We start from the raw sequence: 21,948 nt of genomic DNA, 5'->3' as shown, positions 1-21,948 counted from the left end.
TTTTTAGATGTTTTTGAAACAGGATTTCATGTCGCCCTAGTTGGCCTTGACCTCACATCAGCTGAAGATGGCTTTGGATTCCTGCTCTCATCCTCCTGCCTCCGCATCTTGAGTGCTGGGATTTCAGGCATATCCCACCATTCCCAGCTGTGTTGTGTATCTGGAATTCTAATTGGTCTTAATAATAAAAACTCAGAGTCAGTTATTGGAGTGGAAGCTGAAGGATCAGAGAAGCAGAGCTGCAGCTACTAGAGTTCTTACCTCTCCCAGTGCTCAGACCAAAGGGTGATCCTGTCCTCAGACTGCATCCTCAGACTGCATCCTCAGACTGCTCTGAGCTCCTGTCTCCTTATGTTCCTCTCTCAGCCCAACCACATCACTCCTGTCTCCATCTCCCTAGTGCTGGGATTAAAGTCGTGGGATCCCAAGTGATGGGGTCACCTTCGTTTGGGTTCCCTTTTTTTTCTAGACTGGATCAATTTCGTGTAGCCCAAGGTGGCCTTAAACTAACAGAGATCCGTCTATCCCCCAAGTCCTGATTAAAGGTGTATGCCACCACTGCCTGGCCCCTAGTGGCTTAGCTCTGCACTCTGATCTTCAGGCAAGCTTCATCTGGTAAAACACAAAGTATCCCTACATGTTGATCTGGTTTTGGTAGCGTTCCTGCTGGGGAGGCCCTGGTGGCTCTTAAGGCACTTGGAGAACTGCTGATAGCAGCTTTTGAGCCTTCTGCTCAAATGTGTGACCTTGAATGCCACCTCTCGAATGATGTGATTACAGGCATATACTGTTACCCTGGTGTATACAACGTTGGGAACTGAACCCAGGGCTTCGTACAACTTGACAAACACTTTACCATTCTGAACTATATTTCTAGGCCCCAGAGTCTACATTGTTTGTTTGTTCGTTCCCTTTTTTGGAACAGAGTTACACGATTTCGTAGCTCTGACTCTCTGGAACTGCTCTGTAGGCCGACCAGCATTAAACTCAGAGATCCGCCTGCCTCTGGCTCCCGAGTGGTGGGATCAAAGCGTGTGCCACCACCGCCCAGCTCAGCCCCTTGACAGTGTTTAAGTCATGACCACCTCCACTTCCACCGGCTTTGCCAGAGATCTCACGTGTGCTTGTGGCTTGCAGGTGGAGTATGACCCCGCCCATGGTGAATGCTTACTATTCTCCCACCAAGAACGAGATCGTGTTTCCAGCTGGAATCCTGCAGGCGCCGTTCTATACCCGCTCCTCGCCCAAGTAGGTCATGCCGGGTGCTCTGACACCAACCATTCGCCAGCCTCAGCAGCCCCTAGTCCAGTCTGGCCCAGCTCCCATAGCCGACCACTTAGCCAGCCACGGGTGCCAGGAAGCCTGAAATAGGGAGACAGAGATAGTGGAAGGAACAGCTTCTGTGGGACTCGGAGGAGCACGTCACAGGATCAGGTTCTCTCTGGACAACATCTTAAAACACAGCTGAAGGGCAGACATTGTGCCTGTATCTCCCGCAGACAGGCTTTGAAAGGCACCGTCCTGGATCTGAACTCCAGGCTGGATATTCACTGCCTGACACTGAGGCAGATAGGCTGACCTGGACCCTCATGAGTATTAAGACCCAACTCGGGAAGATCTCCTGAGTAAATTGGGAGCATGAGGACCTTGGGAGAGGGTTGAAGGGGAGGGGAGAGGCAGGGAGGGGAGCAGAGAAAAATGTAGAGCTCAATAAAAATCAATTTAAAAAAAGGACCCAACTCTGCTGAGGTGATTTACACATGCTGCATGGCTCCCAGAGGGCAGAGTCAGCTGTGGCTAACTCTGCCCAGCCCCCTGCTATCTCCAGGGTCCACATTCCCAGAAAGCCCTGCAGGTCCCTACTGGGTACTGGAACCAGAGGTCACACAGCGGGCTCACCCTCACCTGTGCTCCTCACCCTCCTCCAGCGCCTTGAACTTCGGTGGCATTGGTGTTGTCGTGGGCCATGAGCTGACACACGCATTCGACGATCAAGGTACACATGACGTGGGACCCCATTCTGGCAGAACCGGCCAGTTTTCTGCCCGCCCTGTCTGCTTTCCTGGCTGTCCTGTCTGCTTCCTGCTGCCCTGGCTGTTTCCTGCCCGCCCTGTCTGCTTCCCTGGCTGCCCTAGCTGCTTCCTGCCCGCCCTGTCTGCTTCCCTGGCTGCCCTAACTGCTTCCTGCCCGCCCTGTCTGCTTTCCTGGCTGTCCTGTCTGCTTCCTGCTGCCCTGGCTGTTTCCTGCCCGCCCTGTCTGCTTCCCTGGCTGCCCTGGCTGCTTCTTGCCCGCCCTGTCTGCTTCCCTGGCTGCCCCGTCTGCTTCCTGCTGCCCTGGCTGTTTCCTGCCCGCCCTGTCTGCTTCCCTGGCTGCCCCGTCTGCTTCCTGCTGCCCTGGCTGCTCCCTGCCCGCCCTGTCTGCTTCCCTGCCCACCCCGTCTGCTTCCTGCTGCCCTGGCTGCTTCTTGCCCTGTTTCCTGGTCTCTTCACTGCTGAGGTTCTTAGTACGGAAGGATCAGTGTCCAAAGCTTGGTTCTGCTGCCTTCAGTATGAGCTTCAGCCAGTCCCATCTCCTGTCCACGCCTCTTCTCTCTGCTGTGAACATGAGGATTTCGTGTAGTGGTGGGAAGGTCTATGGTTACTTTGAAGCCCCTGCTCTTACTTAGAAGTCAGCAGTATTCGGCAGGGAGTGTACAGTTCTCTACTGTAGACAGAATTTTTCTGTCCCGCCAGTCAGTTCCCAAATAACCACACAGAGACTTACTATTTATAAATGCTTGATTGCTAGCTCAGTTTGTCACTGACTAGCCCTTATAACTTAAATTAACCCATATCCCTCTCTACGCCTGCCACGTGACTCGGTACCTTTTCTCAGTATGGCCCATTCTTCTGCTTTCTCTTCGTCTCCTTGAGACTCCCGAGAGGTGGTCTCTTGTTTTCCCAGCTCTTTTTTGTCTGCCAGTGCCACCTTGCCTCTGCCTGTCCAGCTATTGGAAGTCGGCTTCTTTATTAAACCAATCACAGTGACATCGTTTAAAGGAATAGTCCACGCTCTACCATTCTAGAAACTTCTCTGGTCTGACCGTAGGGAAATGGCCGTCAAGCCCACATCGTTAGCTAAAAGCCAGAATCCCACTTATTGCTTCCTGCCTTGGGAACCCCATAGCCCAGAGGGAAAAGCTGGGGCCTGCCTGTGATCCTGGCACTGCCAGCCCTGGCTAGGAGTCTGTTCCTTGGGGTTACAGACTCTTTGGCAGTGTTAAAAGCCAGCCCCAGTCCTCTGTGCCCTGGAACTTACCATCAGTGGCCTGGACCATTTCCCCGTGTGGTCTCTGGTGTGACTGGCCAAGCCTCCGTCACCTGGCCTGGAGGGTGGCAGAGGAGTAGCAGCCGGTCCCACCATGTGACCACCCTCCTTCCTCCACAGGTCGGGAGTATGACAAGGACGGGAACCTCCGGCCCTGGTGGAAGAACTCATCTGTGGAGGCGTTCAAGCAGCAGACCGAGTGCATGGTGCAGCAATACAGCAACTACAGCGTGAATGGGGAGCCTGTGAACGGCCGGCACACCCTCGGGGAGAACATCGCTGACAATGGGGGACTTAAGGCTGCCTACCGGGTACGTCTGCTCCCCATGGGCACTGTCCTGGTTTGCAGTGGGAGATAGTCTGTTGTGGTGGGAAGGCGTGGTGCAGGAGCCACATAGCCTCTGTAATCAGGGTTTAGAAAGTAAATAGGAAGTGAACTGAACTATAAAGCCTGGATTTCCCCCCCCCCAAGTGACCCACTTTCTCCAGTGAGACGCCACCTCCTAAAGATTCCACAGCAGTCCCAGACAGCACCACTACCTGGTAACCAAGTGTTCAGATATGTGAGCCTGTGGGGGACATTTCATGTTCACATCCCAGCTGAACTGAGAGTTCTGGGTTCGAGCCTCAGGGCTAGCATAATTGACCTGAGTTGTGTGGCTGAGAACTCACAGCTGCACCAATGGGCTGTTGGGAAAGAGCAGCCAGGTGCCTGGGACCCACTCCTGACCCACAGAGGCACTTGGAGATGTCAGTTAGAAGAGAGAACTGGCTGAGAACAGGTAGGATCGGGCAGAGGATGGTACAGGGGTTCCTAGCTGTGACGGAAAGCATTGACATGCCGAAAAGTGCTGTTTGCTGGAGCCATTCTGCAAGCAGGCTCGGTGTCCCCAGCAAGTTCAACACTTGGTGTTGGCATCATGTAGGCGGACTTTTCTGCCCCACCAACCACTCCCCCAGATAACCGGAGACTTAATTATAAATACTCGATCAATAGCTCAGGCTTATTAACACTTACATTTTAAATTAACCTTTATTTCTTATCTATGCTCTGTCACCTGGCTCAGTGCCTTTTCTCAGTACAACAGATTCATCTCCTGCTTTCTCTGCATCTCCTCATGACTCCCGAGACTCCACCATTATTCTTCCCAGTGTCCTCCTAGTCTGGCTCTCCCACCCAATCCCTTCCTGCCCAGCTCTAGGCCAGTCAGCTCTTTATTAACCAACGAGAGTAATACTTATTTACAGTGTACAAAGATTGTTCCACAGCAGCACTGAATCTCCGTTTTGCAGATTTGGAAACTGAGTTCAGTAGCATTTTGCAGTTGGCCTAACATCTGTCTGCCCGGAGGCAGGTATTAGGAGCTTTCTGCCTATCTGTGCTGCACTTGACTTGCTACAGAGTGTCGCTGGCAGGTGGGAGCTGCTCCTGCCCAGCCTGTGACGTGAACTGGGGGGCAGAAGGCAAGCACAGAGAGCCTGACGACAGAAGGGAGAGCCTGTGTGTTACTGATTGTGCAAAGAGCATTGAATAGAGCCAGTGATGGATGGTTGGGTCCAAAGCTGGCCTTCCAGAAGGAATGACATTTGAATTGTAGCCTACCAGGGGCGGCCAACCTTGGACATTGCAACATGATGTTATTGTTAGTAAACTTCATGCTTGAGAACTGCATGATTAGGTTACCAAACAAAAAAGTGGTTTGCAGTATCCACAGAATGGCTCACAACCATCTATTACACAAGTTCCAGGGTATCCTGATAGCCTTTTCTGACAATATGCACGCGTACATGCAGGCAAAACACTCAGATTCTTAGAGCAAATAAATCTAAAAGAAACTTTAGTAGAAATTATTTTTAAAAAGAGGGGGATGTCAGGTAGTGGTGGCTCATACCTTTAGTCCCAGAACCCCAGCACTCAGGCGGCAGAGACAGGCAGACCTCTGTAGCAGAAAATTTCTGTTCTGCCCAGTGCTGCAGCCATTCAGTTCCAACAGAACACACAGAGGCTTATTTTAATTATAAACTGATTGGCCTATTAGCCAGGCTTATTATTAACTAGCTCTTACAACTTAAATTAACCCATAATTCATATCCATGTTTAGCCATGCGATTTAGTACTTTTTATCAGTGAGGCATTCTCATCTTGGTTTCTGAGTCTGGCTGGTGATTCCATCTCTGCCTTTCCTTTTCCCCAAATTCTCCTACTCTGGTCACCCTGCCTATATTTCCTGCCTGGCTACTGGCCAATTAAACCAATTGCCTGCCTGGCTACTGACCATATTAAATCAATATGAGTGACAAATCTTTACAGGGTACAAGAGTATTATCCCACAGCACTTTCTCCTTTTTTTTCTTTTCAAAACAAGAAAAATCTAATCTCCTTTGTTTAGCCTTTTTCCTGACCATTATCAACCTGTAAACAACATGATAAACAAAGAAAAACATCCATAATCCATTTTTTGGGAATGTGGGCATAGTTTTCTAGGCTACTTCCTGCTGATTAGAGGCACTAATAATCTTATGGGGACCTAAAGAAAATTTAAGATTATGGTCAAGTCCTGACTGGAGTATCCTTTGAGGCTTGATCACCTCAAGCAGCATTGAAGCTGTTCTGGATGCAGAACTCAGAGGAAACTGCAATAGAGGTGCTCTGAGATGCTGGATCCTCCACTCCCACGGGAAGAGGTGCTCTGAGATGCTGGATCCTCCGCTCCCACGGGAAGAGGTGCTCTGAGATGCTGGATCCTCTGCCCCCACGGGAGATTGCTTCCAGATCTCTTCCTCGATCAAACCTGATTTTTCTTAACCCAGAATGAATCTACAGCTTCTCATTTCCTATGGAAACAAAAACAAAACCTCTTATCCAAAGTAACATATTTTTGGGCTTAAGTTTTGAAGTCAAGGCATTTTCAAAATATATAGGTTGGATTAATCCTGCAACATTTATAATCAAATGTTTTTTAGCAGCTGTTACTCCTTTCTCAGCAGTCAAACATTTCAAAGACAACAAAATAACATATGCTATCCAGACTCTGTCTGTATTTTCCATCTTTATGTGGCTTTTTTAAACTCTTTATTTTATTTTTAATTTTTGGGTTGTTGTTGTTGTTGTTGTTGTTCTGAGACAGGATTTCTCTGTGTTCTTTAGTTATTCTGGAACTCATTCTGTAGACCAGGCTGACCTCAAACTTACAGAGATCCACCTGCCTCTGCCTCCCAAGTGTGGGGATTAAAGGCATGTGTCACCACACCTAACTATATTTCTTTTTTTAAGGGCTTTCTCTGTTCTTTTTTTCTTTCTCTCCCAAGGCTATGTATATTTTTAAACACACTGTAAACCGTTTAGAGGTGTTTTTTTCTCTAAATCTGTCTTTACTGTATGTCTTTCTGACCACAAGTCTTTAGTCTGCAGCTTTGGCAACTGCATCCACCCCACTCCTTGGCTTCCTGAGAGATTAGCTTCATGGCAGAGGCACTGGTGGGAGCCATGTTTTGCTTTGTTTTGTTTTTTTCCACAACTCTGTGGCGTTCCTAGGTCCATGCCACCACCAAGAAGCATGCCAGCAGCTGCTTATAAACACCATTTAAGTGTTTGGTGGTAGGGCCTCTTGAAAGAGCTGCACCATTTTTGCTGCTAATGCTGAGTCAAGAAGCCTCTCTTAAAGGAGACATGCTTGCCTTTAGGAAACAGAGCCCACCCGAGAAAATGCTGCCACCAGAATGCTTGACTCTGTTCTTTTTGTGTCTAGAATTCCTTCCCAAGCTCTTTCAGGTTTTATATAGATGTAGTTGCCCCACGTTGGTGCCATCTGTAGAACAATGTTTCTGTCCTGCCCAGTGCCACAGCTCTTTAGTCCCACCAAAACACATAGAGGCTTATTTTAATTATGAACTGGTTGGCCTATTAGCTCAGGCTTATTATTAACTAGTTCTTACAACTTAAAATTAACCCATAATTCTTATCTGTGTTTAGCTATGTGGCTTGGTACCTTTTATCAGTGAAGCATTATTCTCATCTTGCTTCCCTGCATCTGGCCGGTGACTGTGTCTCTGCCTTTCCTCTTTCCCAAATTCTTCTAGTCTGGTCACCCCGCCTATATTTCCTGCCTGGCTACTGGCCAATCAGCATCTTATTAAACCAATACAAGTGACAAATCTTTATAGGGTACAGAGTATTATCCCACAGCAGATCTCTGAGTTTGATGCCAGCCTGGTCTACAGAGTGAGTTCCGGACAGGCTCCAATGATACAGAGAGACCCTGTCTCAAAAAAAACAATGAAGAAGAAGAAGGAGGAGGAGGAGGAGGAGGAGGAGGAGGAAGAAGAAGAAGAAGAAGAAGAAGAAGAAGAAGAAGAAGAAGAAGAAGAAGAAGAAGAAGAAGAAGAAGAAGAGAAGGAGGAGGAGGAGGGGGGAGGAGGAGGAAGAGGAGGAGGAGAAAAGGAGGAGGAGGGGGGAGGAGGAGGAAGAGGAGGAGGAGAGAAGAAGAAGAAGAAGAAGAAGGAGGAGGAGGAGGAGGAGGAGGAGGAGGAGGAGGAGGAAGCAAAGAATCAAAGAAAGGAGTGCTCTGTCTAGTCTTTGGGCTTGAGCAGCTAGGGAGGGTGGCTGCTGAATATGATGGGAAAGCTTGGTGTGCACCTGTGTGTGCATGGGGACATGGGGAGAAGAGCTCTCATCCCATTCCTGCTGTATTGAACTTGAGGTGCTTCGTGGGTATCTGTCCAGGTGTACGTGGGAAAGAGATTCGAGTGGAAAGCATCCAGTTGACAACTGGCCTGACTGGGTGTGTGTTTTAGGTCATCGGGTTGAACGAGAACACAGAAGGACCCTGACACCCAGGTGCCCACCTCTGCCCCGGTAGCAGGGCTTCCCTGAACCTCCACAAGGGACCCACCCTCACCTGTATCGTCTCTCACCTCTGCTTTTCTCTCCTTCCAGGCTTACCAGAACTGGGTGAAGAAGAATGGAGCCGAGCAGACGCTGCCCACCCTGGGTCTCACCAACAACCAGCTCTTCTTCCTGGGATTTGCACAGGTGAGCTCACTGGGAGGCAAGGCAGGTGTGTTCCATCGTGGGCATGTACAAGAGCTCCACAGCCAAAGGCAGGTTCCCCACAAATGGCACCTTCCTAAATTAGCAGACTGTCTTTGGGACATTCCCCTGTATGAAGACAAGGTGCAAGGAAGGGCAGGAATCCACCTAAAGGTTCTCCTGGCTCCCCAAGATCTCAGGCTCATTCTGTTGCTGTCATGGTGGGCCCAATTGAGCAGCTTCAGGGCCCCATGGTAACCCCAGATTCCCTTTGTTAACCCCTTCCCAAGGTCTGGTGCTCTGTCCGTACACCTGAGAGCTCCCATGAAGGCCTCATCACCGACCCACACAGCCCCTCCCGCTTCCGGGTCATCGGCTCCGTCTCCAACTCCAAGGAGTTCTCAGAACACTTTCACTGCCCTCTTGGCTCCCCCATGAACCCTCATCACAAATGCGAAGTCTGGTAAGGGCTGCAGCGCAGAAAGCACACATGGAAGAGGGGAAGGGGCCCACAGCCAGCTCCTGACCCAGCCCCTCAGCTGCCTAGGGCCCCTTCCCCACCCTGGAGGGTATACAGCCATCCTGTCTAAGCCTATGGTGGCGGTTCATCACTCGGACCCAAGATCTGACCCCTGTGAAGCCCTGGCACCCATGTCGGATGCCAGAGGGTGTTTGCGTGGCAAGCTGGTGGGCCTCACACTGACAACGGCAATGGGACACAACCCTCGCCCACATCCAATGCCAGTTATACCACAATACCACTGTGTCAAATGCTTTAAAGATATATTTTTGGGGAGACTATTTTTTAAGCATTATGGAATACACTGGAAATCTTCAGGGAAAAATGCATTTAAAACACTTTTTTTTTAAAAAAAAAAAAGGAAAAATTAGTATATTTATTATGTTCTCTTTTTCTAAATAACCTGTGGACAAAGGAAGCCCCACTGATTTACCCCGGGAGACCCCAGGCTGCTGAGCAAGCCCCTACACTTTAGCCCATTGTTGGTGTGACTGTCACCTGTGCAGACAGGAGACGTAGGGACCAGGACGAGGGAGAAGCCAGCTGAGGGGCCTCCCTTCTGGGCATGACCCTTCTCAGCTCACCTGCCCTGTCTGTGGAATCTAACCATGGGAACCCCAAAAGGATGGTCTGCTACCCAGAGTTGATAGCTGAGGCAGGCTGAGGCCAGAGTAGGGCCCTCCCATGGGAGCACCTGAGCAGCCTGGACTAGACCATAGGAGCCCCTCAGGGCTGAGTCCCATGACCCACACTCTTCTCCAAAGATGTCTTTCTTCTGGTCCCACCTCTTCTGGCCTTGGGGATCGGATGCCGCTCTGTAGCAATCCTGACATTCTGAAGTGATCCGCCTCACTGACCCTGGGCACCAAGGTAAAGGAAAAGAGAAAGTAGCCCAGTTCTCCCTCCAAGCTCTGTAGCCCAGAGCTGCCCTGGCCTGGTTCCCAGGTTCTCTAGTGCCTTAACTGAGGCTGTGGCCCCTGAGTCCCACCAAGGAGGCAGCACATGATCAGAAGCCACTACCATAGCCCCTCACCCAGGACCCCAGGGTTGCCGTCCCAGCCTGCCTACAGGGCAGCTGCTCCAGATGTCCAGTGTTGGGAGCTGTTGGTCCCTCTCAGGCTTCCAGCCTCCCGTGGCACTCAAGTTGAATTAAACCAGTTCTTATAGGTGGGGTTGGGGAGGGGGTCGGTCTGTGAGCCAGAGGAAGCTGAGAATGGAAGGATCCCGGCCCCATCTGGGCTACAGGGAAGTCTTCTACCCAACAGCATCACCCAGTAGTAGATGTATGGGTCCCCACTAGGTGGTGTTTATTGTGGTTCTCATGATTGCTGTAGGGAGGCAAGCCCCCTCCCTCCCCCCAGACCTGGGAGCAGGGAGCCCAGGAGTGCCACCCACCACCTGGCAGGCCACGCCCCACATCACACAGCAAACCCCATTCCTCCTTTGCCAAGAAGCTCAGAAACGTAGTCTCTGCCCTGCCAGTTTAGGGTTAGCCTTAGCTCTTAGCCAGGGAGCTGCAAGCTAGCCCCTGACAAAGTTCCTGGTTCCTGTAAGCTCGTTCAAGGTCTCATAGCTCTTCAGGGAAAGGTAACACGGGAAGCAGGAAGGTGCTGGAGCCATGTCCTGCCACGTAGAGGTGGACCTTCTGGGCCCCTGCCCCTTCTCTGTCCTCCTGCCTCCCTGCGGAGAGGCAGGGTCCTCAGCTGGGAGTCGGCAATCCGGTCATTGCTCAGGGTGTGCAAGGCAGCCGTAGCAGGAAAACCCAGACTGAGCAAGGATGGATGGGTGTAAAAGCAACAGCCTGCCCCCCCTCCTTGCCCCCCGGAGATTCGAGACGGGCAACTGCTCTCAGAAAGACCCCTTCTCTCAATGCTGGGAGCTTCCCTGCGGGTATAGAATGTGGGGTTCGGAGCTGGGGAATCTATTTTTTGTATTATTATGTTTGTGCTACTGTAGTTTTGGCGTGGCACTATTGTAATTACAATAAAGTTCTTGTACCAAGCGCTGTGTGTCTGAGTGTCCGTCCTTCCTCGGTGATGTGTGTTCTGTGGGACCATGAGAGGGACCCTGGTCAACCAAAGCTGCCCACCCTTGTAGAAGTCTCAGACCCTGAGAAATACCAAGTTACTGCTTCCTGTGCCCACTCCTGGCCACTCCTTCATCCTTCAAGGAGGTGCTCGTGTGAGTACCCGTTGTTGGTGAGAACTGTGCCCCCCACACATACATGCTTACATGCGTGCACATACACTGAAAAGTCATGTTTTCATTGTCTTAGAGCAAAGGACTTTACAATCTCAGACGTTTGGGTCGAACAAGGGTTTTCAAAGAGGCTCAAGAGCAAGCCAGCAGTTTTCTGTGCATCTTCTTGTTGGGGAGTATTATTTTCAGGTGTGTAACTTGTGTTTGTGCTGCATTTGATTAACTGAGGCTGTTGTTGGTTCTCTGCAGGTCTAAAATAAAGAACTGAGCAGTCAATAGCGAGGCAGGAGCAAGGGTAGGCAGGGCTGGCAGGAGAAACAAGGAGAAAGAGGCGCGAGAGAAGGAGAGGAGGACATCGGGGCAGCCACTCAGCTACACAGCAGGTCATGGAGTCAGAAGTAAAGAAAGGTGTCCAGAAATAGAGATAGATAAAAGCCCAGAAGCAAAAGGCAGTTGGAATAACTTAAGGAAATCTGACAAGAAATTAGCCAAGCTAAGGCCCGGCATTCATAAGTAATAATAAGCCTCCCTGTGTGTATGATTTACTTGGGATCTGGGTGGTGAGCCCCCCAAAAAGCCAAAAGAGTAAAACAGCCCACAACATCCTCTGTCTACAGCATTCTCCCTTGGCTTCTCTGCCTCATGAACTCCTTCCCATCCTTCAAGGCCCATGCAGTATCACCTCCTCCAGGAAGCCCTCCCTCACCTCCTATTCCACGGGCTTCTCTTTCCAACTAGGGTGTGTCTGTTTTCTGAGCCAACACAGTTACCACGAACTCACTGCCTAGCATGACAGAAATTCACTACCTCATAGTTCTGGAAGCTCAAAGCTGAAGATGAACGTGTTGACAGGCTTGGTTCCTCCTCTGCATGTCAGGAAGAATGCTCCAGGCCTCTCTCCTGGCTCCTGAAGGCATCACACCCATACACACACAGGACAGAGGTGGCACTGGCTGCTGCCCACCCCTTTCCCAAGAAGAGACACCTAATATCTGTCAGATTCCCACTGTACCCCCAGACTCCAGCCTGCTTTTTTTTTTCTGAGACAGGTTACTCTGTGTAGCTCTGACTGTCCTGGAACTCACGCTGTAGACCAGGCTGGCCTCAAACTCACAGAGATCCGCCTGCCTCTACCTCCCAAGTGCTGGGATTAAAGCTGCACATCACCACCGCCCGGCACATTAGTACTCTTAGCAGACCCCTTTTCCAACAACCAAGAGAACAGATGGCCTCCAGGTCCCCAGCCTTCTCCTCCCGCCTCTTTGAAAACAATGCATCCTTGCCATCCTTAGCCATGCCCCTCTCCACGTAGGACTTAAACTTCCTGCGTGGCTGTTTGGGGCTTGCCCTTCCAGCTGAGGACGGTGGAGACAACAGAGCTGTGTCTTCAGAAGAACTGAAAACGTAAGCGATCTGAAGTCATTAACTGTGAGCCAGAGAGCCAGCAGGGTATCCTGCGCACGGAGGGATTAGAGGAGCCATTCCGTGCTCATAGACGCCAGCACAGCAATGGGCCTACGGACAGATGACTTCACAAAGAACTGTACTGCTTTACTGCTTCACTGTGATGAGTAAGCGCAGATGCATCCCCCAGCCACGCACAGAAAGGTCCATACCATAAATGCTTCAAATGCTCCCCCGAGCCAATCTGTAATCCCAGCACCAGCATTCTCACAACCGAAATCCCACCAGAACTATCTGTGAGAGAGTGTGTATGAAGGTGGGTGTGGTGCTGGGTGAGAGCGTCGGTGCTAGTGGGCACCACAGCCACTAAACTACATTGTCATCGTAACAGGCTTCCTCGTGGGCCACCAACCAGCTCCCAAATCATGACGCGGAAACTTAATTATGAATACCCAGCCTTATCTTTGGCTTGTTTCTTGCTAGCTCTTGTAAGTTAACCTGTTTCTCTTCATCGACGTTTTTGCCTCAGGCCTTTTACCTTTATTTTCTTCCTTCCTTCCTTCCTTCCTTCCCTCCTTCCTTCCTTCCTTCCTTCCTTCTTTCTTCCCTCCCTCCCTCCTTCCCCCCCTTTCTCTCGCATGTCCTACTTTACTGCTTCTTACTCTGTGTGTCTAGCTGGCGGCTCCCTGCCTGACTGGCTCCAGGTGTCTCCCTTTTTCCCTAGTTCTCTCTTCTCATTCTCTTCTCCCAACCCTAGATTCCATCTTACTGTCTCTGCCCTGCCTATCCCTCTACTGCCTGGCTATTGGCTGGTCAGCTTTTCCTCAGACCGATCAGGTGCCTTAGGTAGGCAGCACATCTTTCCGTAGCTGAACAAATGCAGTATAAGCAAATGTAACACACCTTCGCCTAGTTAAAGTAGTATTCCGCAGCTACGTGTCTTTTGTTGGTAGTGTTTGTTTTTTGAGACAGGGTCTCTCTGTGTAGCGCCAACTGTCCTGGAACTCACTCTGTAGACCAGGCTGGCCTCAAACTCAGACATTCACCTGCCTCTGCCTCCCAAGTACTGGGATTAAAGGGTGCACCACCACCACCCGACTGATACATTGTCATCTTAAACAGAATTTGTTAAGCTGACTGATGTTGATGAGAAAATGCACAACAGTACCAAAGACCATTTTGTTTTATGTTATGTTCTGATTATTTAAGACAGAATTTCATGTAGCCCAGGCCGACCTTTACTTGCTATGTAGAGGATGACCGATCTTAAACTCCTGGTCCTCCTGCCTCCACCTCCCAGGCATGGAGACTACAGGTGTGCACCAGGTGGAACCCAGGACATCATGTGAAACATGTGTCTTCTGACCCTGCCAGGTGAACACATCATGCAGTGACCTAAGGTAAAGGGAAGTGTGTCACATATGAGGCAGTGGCACCGTGTAAGGGAGAATGTGGGATTTGATCAAGCAGAGATTCAGCTGCCTCTCTCTCCTGGGCACTGAGTCTAAAGGTGTGTGCCACCACACCTGACCCAGCTTTGAAAGGTTCTTCACAGCTGGTTCTGGAGCTGTATGAAGACTGGAGTGGCAGGTGGCTGGAACAGAAAAGGAGACAGCAGTCAGTAGGGAGCATGGACACACCCAGGGTAGCAAGGAACCCGTGTCTGGGCTCTACCCACCGTTTCCAGAGGGCATACGCGGGCTCAAGCAAGCAGTTTCTCGCGACAGTGTTCGTATATGACCACCAGGTGGCGCCAAAACACAAAGGACTCAGGCCTGGGTCCACATCCTGGTAATCTAGCTGACAGGACCCACCCTGACTTTAAGAGGCAGGGCGGACACTTAAAGTAATCGTGGACTAGGCTCCTGAAGATGTGAGTTCTAGTCCCTCTCCCACAACTTCCTGGCTTGGGCACGCTACTTTGATCTCTGAACCTTAACAGTAACAAAAACAGAAGTTACAACCCAGGCCCAGGCTCCACATCACCCTCATTTTAGAGACAGCCGGCCAGTATTGGAGGCTCAGAACTCAGTGTTTCAGACCTGAGTTTAATCTCCATGCCAACCCCTAACCATAACCTGGTTGACATTAGAGTCACCAGAGAAGGAGGAACCTCAGTTGAGGAATTGCCTCCATCAAATTGGCCTGCGGGCATGGGGGGAGGTTCTTAATTGCTAACTTGATGCAGCCCACTGTGGTCCTACCGCCCCTAAGCAGCGGTGCTGGGCTGGATAAGGAAGTACTGGAGCAAGTCAGGCGCCTTGGTCGCCATTCTTCGGCTGTGAAGAGACAACTTTTATAAAAGAGAGCATTTGATTGGGGGCTTGCTTGCAGTTTCAGAGGGTTAATCCATGATCGTCATGGCGCATTTTCTCAAATGAGGTCCTTCTTTTCAGATAATCTAGCTTGTGCCAAGTTGACTGAAAACTAGCCAGCACATTGTGGTGCCGTGGTGGTGGCACATACCTTTAATCCCAGCACTCCGGAGGCAGAGGCGGGCGGATCTCTGTGAGTTTGAGGCCAGCCTGGTCTATGAATTTAGTGCCAAAATTGCCGGGACTGTTATACAGAGAAACCCTGTCTCAAACAACAACAAAATGACTAGCCAGCACAGACTTGTCTTTTGTTTAGTTGTAGACAAGCTGTGTAGCCCTGGCTGTTCTGGAGCTCCCTCTGTAGACAAGGCGGCCTTGATCTCTGTCTCCCAAATGCTGGCATTAAAGGTGCGTGCCAGCCACCACACATAGCCCCTATTTAAAAACTAGAATCTCTTTCATTTGTTCTTTGACAATTTCACATGTGTAAACAATGTATCTTGATCATGTCCTCTTGTGGATGTTTTACTCTTGGTTTTTTGAGGGGTCCACTACCCAGCTCCCAAATAAATCACACAGAGGCTTCTTAGTTATGAATGCCCAGCCTTAGTGTGGACTATTTCTTGCCAGTTTTTCTTAACTTAAATCATCACAACTACCAAACAGACAGGAGAACCAATGGAACCAAATCAAAGACTCAGGTATTAATCCACACACCTATGAACACCTGATTTTTGACAAAGAAGCAAAAAATATAAAATGGAAAAAAGGAAGCATATTTAACAAATGGTGCTGGCATAACTGGATATCAACATGTAGAAGAATGAAAATAAACCCATACCTATCACCATGTACAAAGCTCAAGTCCAAATGGATCAAAGAACTGAACATCAAGTCAGTCATAGAAGAGAAAGTGGGAAGTACACTTGAACTCACTGGCACAGGAGACCAATTCCTAAATTTAACACCAGCAGCACAGACACTGAGAAAAACAATTAATAAATTAATAAATGGGACCTCCTGAAACTGAAAGCCTTCTGTAAAGCAAAGGACACGGTCAACAAAACAAAATGACAGCCTACAGAATGGGAAAAGATCTTCACCAACCCCACATCAAATATAGGTCTGTTCTCCAAGATATACAAAGAACTCAAAAAATTGGTCACCAAAAGAACAAATAATCCAATAAAAAAATGAAATAAAGACCTAAACAGAGAACTCTCAACAGAGGAATCTAAAATGGCTGAAAAACACTTAAGGAAATATTCAACATCCTTAGTCATCAGAGAAATGCAAATCAAAACAACTGTGAGATTCCATCTTACACCTGTAAGAATGGCCAAAATCAAAAACACTGATGACAACTTATGCTGGAGAGGTTGTGGGGTAAAGAGAACACTCCTGCTTTGCTGGTGGGAATGCAAGCTGGTATAACCCCTTTGGATGTCAGTGTGGCGATTTTTCAGAAAATTAGAAAGCAACCTTCCTGAAGACCCAGTAATACCACTTTTGAGTAAATATCCAAAGGATGCTCAATCGTGCCACAAGGACATGTGTTCACCTATGTTCATAGCAGCATTGTTTGTCATAGCCAGAACCTGGAAACAACTGTCCCTAATCAACGAATGGATAAGGAAAATGTGGTACATTTACACAATGGAGTACTACACAGCAGAAAAAAATAATGACATCTTGAAATTTGCAGGCAAATGGATGGATCTAGAAAACATCATTTTGAGTGAGGCAACACAGACCCAGAAAGACAATTATCACATGTACTCACTCATCAGTGGTTTTTAGACATAAAGAAAACCAGACTATAATTCATAATCCCAGAGAACCTAGACAGCAATGAAGACCCTAAGAGAAACATACATGGATCTAATCTACATGGGAAGTAGAAAAAGACAAGATCTCCTGAGTAAATTGGGAGCGTGGGGGCTATGGGAGAGGGTTGAAGGGGAGGGGAGAGGAAGGGAAAGGAGCATGGGAAAATGTATAGCTCAATAAAATCAATAAAAAAAAAAGAAAAAATATCCCAACTACCTTTTATCTCAGGGCTTTCATCGTTCTCTATTTGTGTATACCTTACTTTCCTTCTTTCTCCATGGCTTGCTGTGTCGCTGGGCAGCTGGGCCCCGGTGATGTCCTCCTCTTCTCTCCCTGCTCCTCATTCTCTCTCCTCCCAGTTTCTCCTTCTATTAATCCTCTCCGCCTGCGAGCCCGCCTATCCTTGTTCCTCCCTCTCTATATGGGCCGTTCATCTCTTTATTGGACCATCGGGTGTTTTAGACAAAGACTCACAGCTTCACAGTTAATCAGATGCAGCATGAACAGAAGTAACGCAGCTGAGAATAATGTTCCCCAGCCATGTCCACCCACCCCAAACTCTCCCTGTCGCGTGTCCTTTGCTTTTGTGTCAGCTGGTGGGAGGACAGGTGGTTGGTTTTCTGTAACCAAGTCCAGTTAGTGCTGGCCTGCCAGAGTGCTGACTTGACCCTGTGTAGGTAATCGCAGCTAAGGGGAGTTCATGAGTGCAATGCACATGTCCTCTCCAGGAGGATTTGTTTCATTCATTAAATTAATCAACCAGTTGAGAGAGGATCTCACTGTGTGTCACAAGCTGAGCTTGAACTCACTGTTTTTATCCTAAGGTGGTCTTCAATGTGCAATCCTCCTCCTTCGGGTCCTCTGCCCACTAGTGCTGAGATTACAGATTCTTCTGTGCCTAGCAATTCCATCTGTTAAGAAAAAATAATAAGAAACGGGCAGCTCTGCCGGTGCAAGAAATCTAATTAGGTCAAATCAAACAGAATCAAAATGCCCATCGTTTTATTAAGTAAGACGCCCTTGGGTGGTCAAGCGCATGGCGGGGAGACAGGAGGCAGAGAGCCCCTGCAGACTCGAAAACCATGTGTTTCTCCTCTGGGAGCCCATTTAAATACCCAGGGAGGGGTCAGGACCTGGCATGCTGGGATTTGGTGTCCAGAGCAATAAAATTCCCAGAGCTGGGATGGATGCCAGGGGCTGGGGGCTATGCTTCCAACTTAACACCATCCTCCTCGTGAGCCGCAGTCTCTCCATCGGAGAACAAAACAAAACAAAATGGGTTAGATGTGACTCGACATTCAGCGAGACATTTATAGCCCCAATTGCCGTCTTCCCTCCCCGACTTTTTTGGGGTTCTCTGTGTAACCCTGGCTATCCTGGAACTTGCTTTGTAGAACTTTGTTTGAGACCAGGCTGGCCTCAAACTCACAAGATCCTCCCACCTCTGCTTCCTGAGCGCTGGGATTAAAATCATGTGCCACCACACCTGGCTTTCTTTTCTTTTTTATCCATCATTTATTCATATTTTTTATTTTTGTTTGCTTATCTCTGGTTTTGTTTGCTTGTTTTGTTTTTTTGTTTTTTGAGACAGGGTTTCTCTGTGTAGCTTTGGAAAGTTTTGGAAACTGTCCTGGAACTCTCACTGTAGACCATGCTGGCCTTGAACTCAGAGATCCCCCTGCCTCTGCCTCCTGAGTGTGGGATTAAAGGCGTGCACACGGCACACTTCTTCATTCTTTCAGCCGTGATTTGTGGCTTTATTCCAGGTGCCGGAGACAAAGCAGATGCACACCGAAACAGCTGTCACTCGTTGGGAAGCCTTGGGTTGGAAGCCTGTTTATTCAAAAGCTGGCCCGCCAGCAGTAAGTTTTTGCAGGTTATTTCCTGTTTGGAGTGTGGGTGGGGGAGATTGTGCCAAGAGTTTATTTCCGTGCATCTCTGGGTGACTGTGTACACACAGGAGCACATACACAGGAGCACGCGCGCGCACACACACACACCCACATTTATATATAACGCTTGCAGCAGTGTTGTCATGGGAACCAGATTTTGGTATCTCTGGGCATGGTGGATGTCTGCGAGCGGAGGAGCTTTTATGGAGCACCCCCTGCATGCACTTTTGTGTGGTGAGAAATCCTGCAGGGAGAGTTGCCCCTGAGAGCTTTAGACCGCCCTTTTGATCACTGCTGTGTATTTCCCTCATTGACCTTGTCAGATTTGGGTGAATGGGACCGAGGGGCTGAGTGTCGGGCTCAGTGGCTGGCCCACAAGATTCTCTGGGATGTTTGCCAACCTCGTGGCACAACACTTGGGCTTTTCCTCCTTTGAAATGCTGAGGGCTGGAGAATGGTGTGAATGAAAAGACACAGAATAGCCAAGGGTTGTATTCTCAGAAATAATAGCCACCGTGGCCGCTTGGAATTCAGTGTGTAGTGCCTGCTTGGGAAAGGAGCCGGATGCCAGAGGGCGAGGAGGGAAATTGCTATTCCCTGAGCACTGGCGGTAGGCCTGGCCCCAGAATGAAGCCTCTGACCATGTGCTCTTCAAGTCGGCTCTCTGAGATGGATATGGTCATTCTCAATGGGAACCTGGGATTTGGAGAAGAGGAGCCTTAGAGATACGAGGCTGAGATTCGAATCCAGATCCAGAGCCCTGGCTTTTCACATCTTCCTCGTCTGTTTACTGTTGCTGCAACTGTTACCACAGACTGCATAATTTATTTATTTTGAGAAAGGGTCTCAAAAGCCAGGCAGTGGTGGTGCACATCTTTAATTCTAGCACTTGGGAGGCAGAGGCAGGTGGATCTCTGAGTTTGAGGCCAGCTTGGTCTACAGAGCAGGTTCCGGGCTAGCCAGGGCTACATAGAGAAACTCTTGAAAACCCAAATGGGGGGGATATCACCCTCTGTTGCCCTGGCTGTCCTAGAACTCACTATGTAGACCAGGCTGGTCTCGGCCCGCCTTGGTCTCCTGCGTGCTGGAATTAAAGGTATGTGCCACCATGCCTGACTCACATATTTTACTTTTAATCATAATATGTATGTCAGTGCACATGTGAGTGAGTGTCTGCAGAAGGTCAGAAGAGGGCACTAGGTCCCCTGGCGCTGGAGTTGAAGGTGCCTGTGAGCCTCCTGACTTGGAGGCTAGGACTTGAAGTCAGGTCCTCTCAAGAACAGGACATGTTTTTAACCACTGAACCATTCACCCTGCCGCTCCCTTCCTTCTTTTAAAAACCCATGAGCAGCTCAGTCGGTGAAGCGCTTGCTTTGCAAGCGTGAGGAACAGAGTTTGAGCCCCGGCACCCATGTAAAAGAGTCAGCTGCATGGTATAGTTCTGTAATCCGAGTGCTGAAGAAGTAGACTTGGTCACCAGGAGCCTGCCCACGTAGCCGATCCGTGAGTCCAGGACCCAGGAGAACCCTGTCTCATGAAACAAGGTGAGTATCTGCAAAGGAATGACATCCAAAGCTGATCTCTAGCTCCATGTGCACGCTCACACGTGTGCATACATTTGCACAGGCATGTCCAGACTGTGGACATTATTCCACGAACACCATCACTGGGTTCCACTCTCTCATGACTTCACTGGCTCCTCATTACTCTGCGAGATCCACCCTCTACCCTCCAAGTACCATCGGTGTAATCTCTGGGGGTTCCGTTTTTCAGTCCATGAACTTTGGGGGTACACACTGGAGCCATGCCGTACACCTGGGTCCATTTACTGAGGTCAGGTTTCCCTTCGATTCTAGGTCTGGACTGAAGTGAGAATCAGTAAGGAATGGAAGCCGAAATATTCTCCGGAGAAACCGAGTCCCGGTGGGATGGCGGGTCCTGGGCGGTTAGCAGGATGTTTCACACAAGTCAATGTGTGAGTTTGTTGGACTGGAAGAGAGCTGGTTCACACTGCTTTTGTGAGGATTTACACTTTCACTGATTTGCACCCCGGGGCCTTGTGGATGCTAAGCACATGCTCTAGCGATGAGTCACAGTCCCCACCGGGCACTCTCCACTACTTCATTATGAAGTCTGGTGAGCTGAGTGACTCTATTAGAAAAAGACAGATGCAGCAGTCACCCAGTTAATGAGCTGAGAAATCTGAACCCAAGCCACCTGGCTACGTCAGACCTGCACTCTTTCTTTCTTTCTTTCTTTCTTTCTTTCTTTCTTTCTTTCTTTCTCTTTTCTTTCTTTCCTTCCTTCCTCCCTTCCTTCCTTCCTCCCTTCCTTCCTCCCTTCCTTCCTTCCGCCCTTCCTTCTTTTCTTCTTTCTCCTTCCTTCCTTTTCTTTCTTCTTCTCCTCCTCTTCTCCTTGCAGGTGTCTCTGGGTATCCCTGGCTGTCCTAGAACTTGCTCTGTAGACCAGGCTGACTTCAAGCTCACAGAGATCCACCTGCCTCTCAAGTGCTGGTACTAAAGGCATGCACCATCACCACCAGGAAGGCAGGGGTGCCTCATTTATTGACAACATCCTATATGTCTCTGGATCTTGCTAGATCTTTCTTCTCATAGCTTGGCTGGAATGTCAGGACCACCACAGGCCTCTTCTGACAGATGAGAGAATTCAAGGCCCAGAGAGAGAAACACTTTAACTACGGTCTCAGAACTGGGCTCGGTGCCATGATCCACAGTTTTCCAAAACCCACTTCCTATGCTGCAGAAGTAGGTCAACCCTGGGCCTTAATCCCATAGTCCCTGGTCACAGTGCCAAGAACAGCAGGAAGGGACCCCACATACACCAGGAAGGAAGAGGACTCCCACCTCTACAAGTGAAGGATGTCCCCCAAATTGGCCAGAGTAGAGTTACATAAGACAAATCACCATCTCTTCAGTATCTGGAGCCCTTCTTCATGTTCCAGTGAGTTAGGCTCTGGACATTGGTGACAAAAGTGAAGGTCATAGCCCTTGTCCCTGGGAGAAAGCCCAGGGAAGGGTTCACTTTGAGGAATGAAATGAGATTTCTCTTTCTCTCTTTGGTTCTTTGAGACAGGGTTTCTCTGTGTAGCCTTGGCTGTCCTGGGACTTGTTCTGTAGACCAGCCTGGCCTCGAACTCACAGAGATCTGCCTGCCTCTGCCTCTGCCTCCTGAGTGCTAGCATTAAAGGAATAAGAGGTTTCTCTTTATGTTCAGAGAAGTTGTGAAGCCGGGTATACATACCTGGAATCCTAGAAGGTTAGAGATGGAGGCAGGAGGATCAGGGTTCAGCATCGTCTTTGGCTACACAGCAAGTTTAAGACAAGCATGAGCTATGTGAGACCGTGTCTCACAAGTAGAAAGCAACTCACAGGCTGGGGTTGTGGTTTGGTCTGTAGAGTGCTTGCCTATGCAGTCCCCAGCACTGCAGAAACC

General features: G+C 49.3%; 1 protein-coding gene across 3 annotated transcripts in view; it reads left to right on the top strand.

Annotated features, from left to right (window-relative positions):
• The window catches only part of Ece1 (endothelin converting enzyme 1), a 102,967-nt gene extending 92,110 nt beyond the window's left edge, over positions 1-10,857 (top strand). For all 3 annotated transcript variants that reach the window (XM_048443306.3, XM_085690451.2, XM_048443305.3), the window contains 5 exons: positions 1,138-1,248; positions 1,929-1,996; positions 3,427-3,617; positions 8,243-8,338; positions 8,626-10,857. In XM_048443306.3, the coding sequence (XP_048299263.1) occupies positions 1,138-1,248; positions 1,929-1,996; positions 3,427-3,617; positions 8,243-8,338; positions 8,626-8,802 (643 nt within the window). In that variant the 3' untranslated portion in view covers positions 8,803-10,857. The remainder of the gene's footprint in view (positions 1-1,137; positions 1,249-1,928; positions 1,997-3,426; positions 3,618-8,242; positions 8,339-8,625) is intronic.
• The last annotated feature ends 11,091 nt before the right edge of the window (positions 10,858-21,948 follow it).

The sequence above is a fragment of the Myodes glareolus genome, chromosome 6 (assembly GCF_982192425.1).
Source record: "Myodes glareolus chromosome 6, mMyoGla1.1, whole genome shotgun sequence".
Classification (NCBI taxonomy): Eukaryota; Metazoa; Chordata; class Mammalia; order Rodentia; family Cricetidae; genus Myodes; species Myodes glareolus.
Note: the sequence above shows the minus strand (reverse complement) of the source record. Positions and strands in the feature narration are given on the sequence as shown.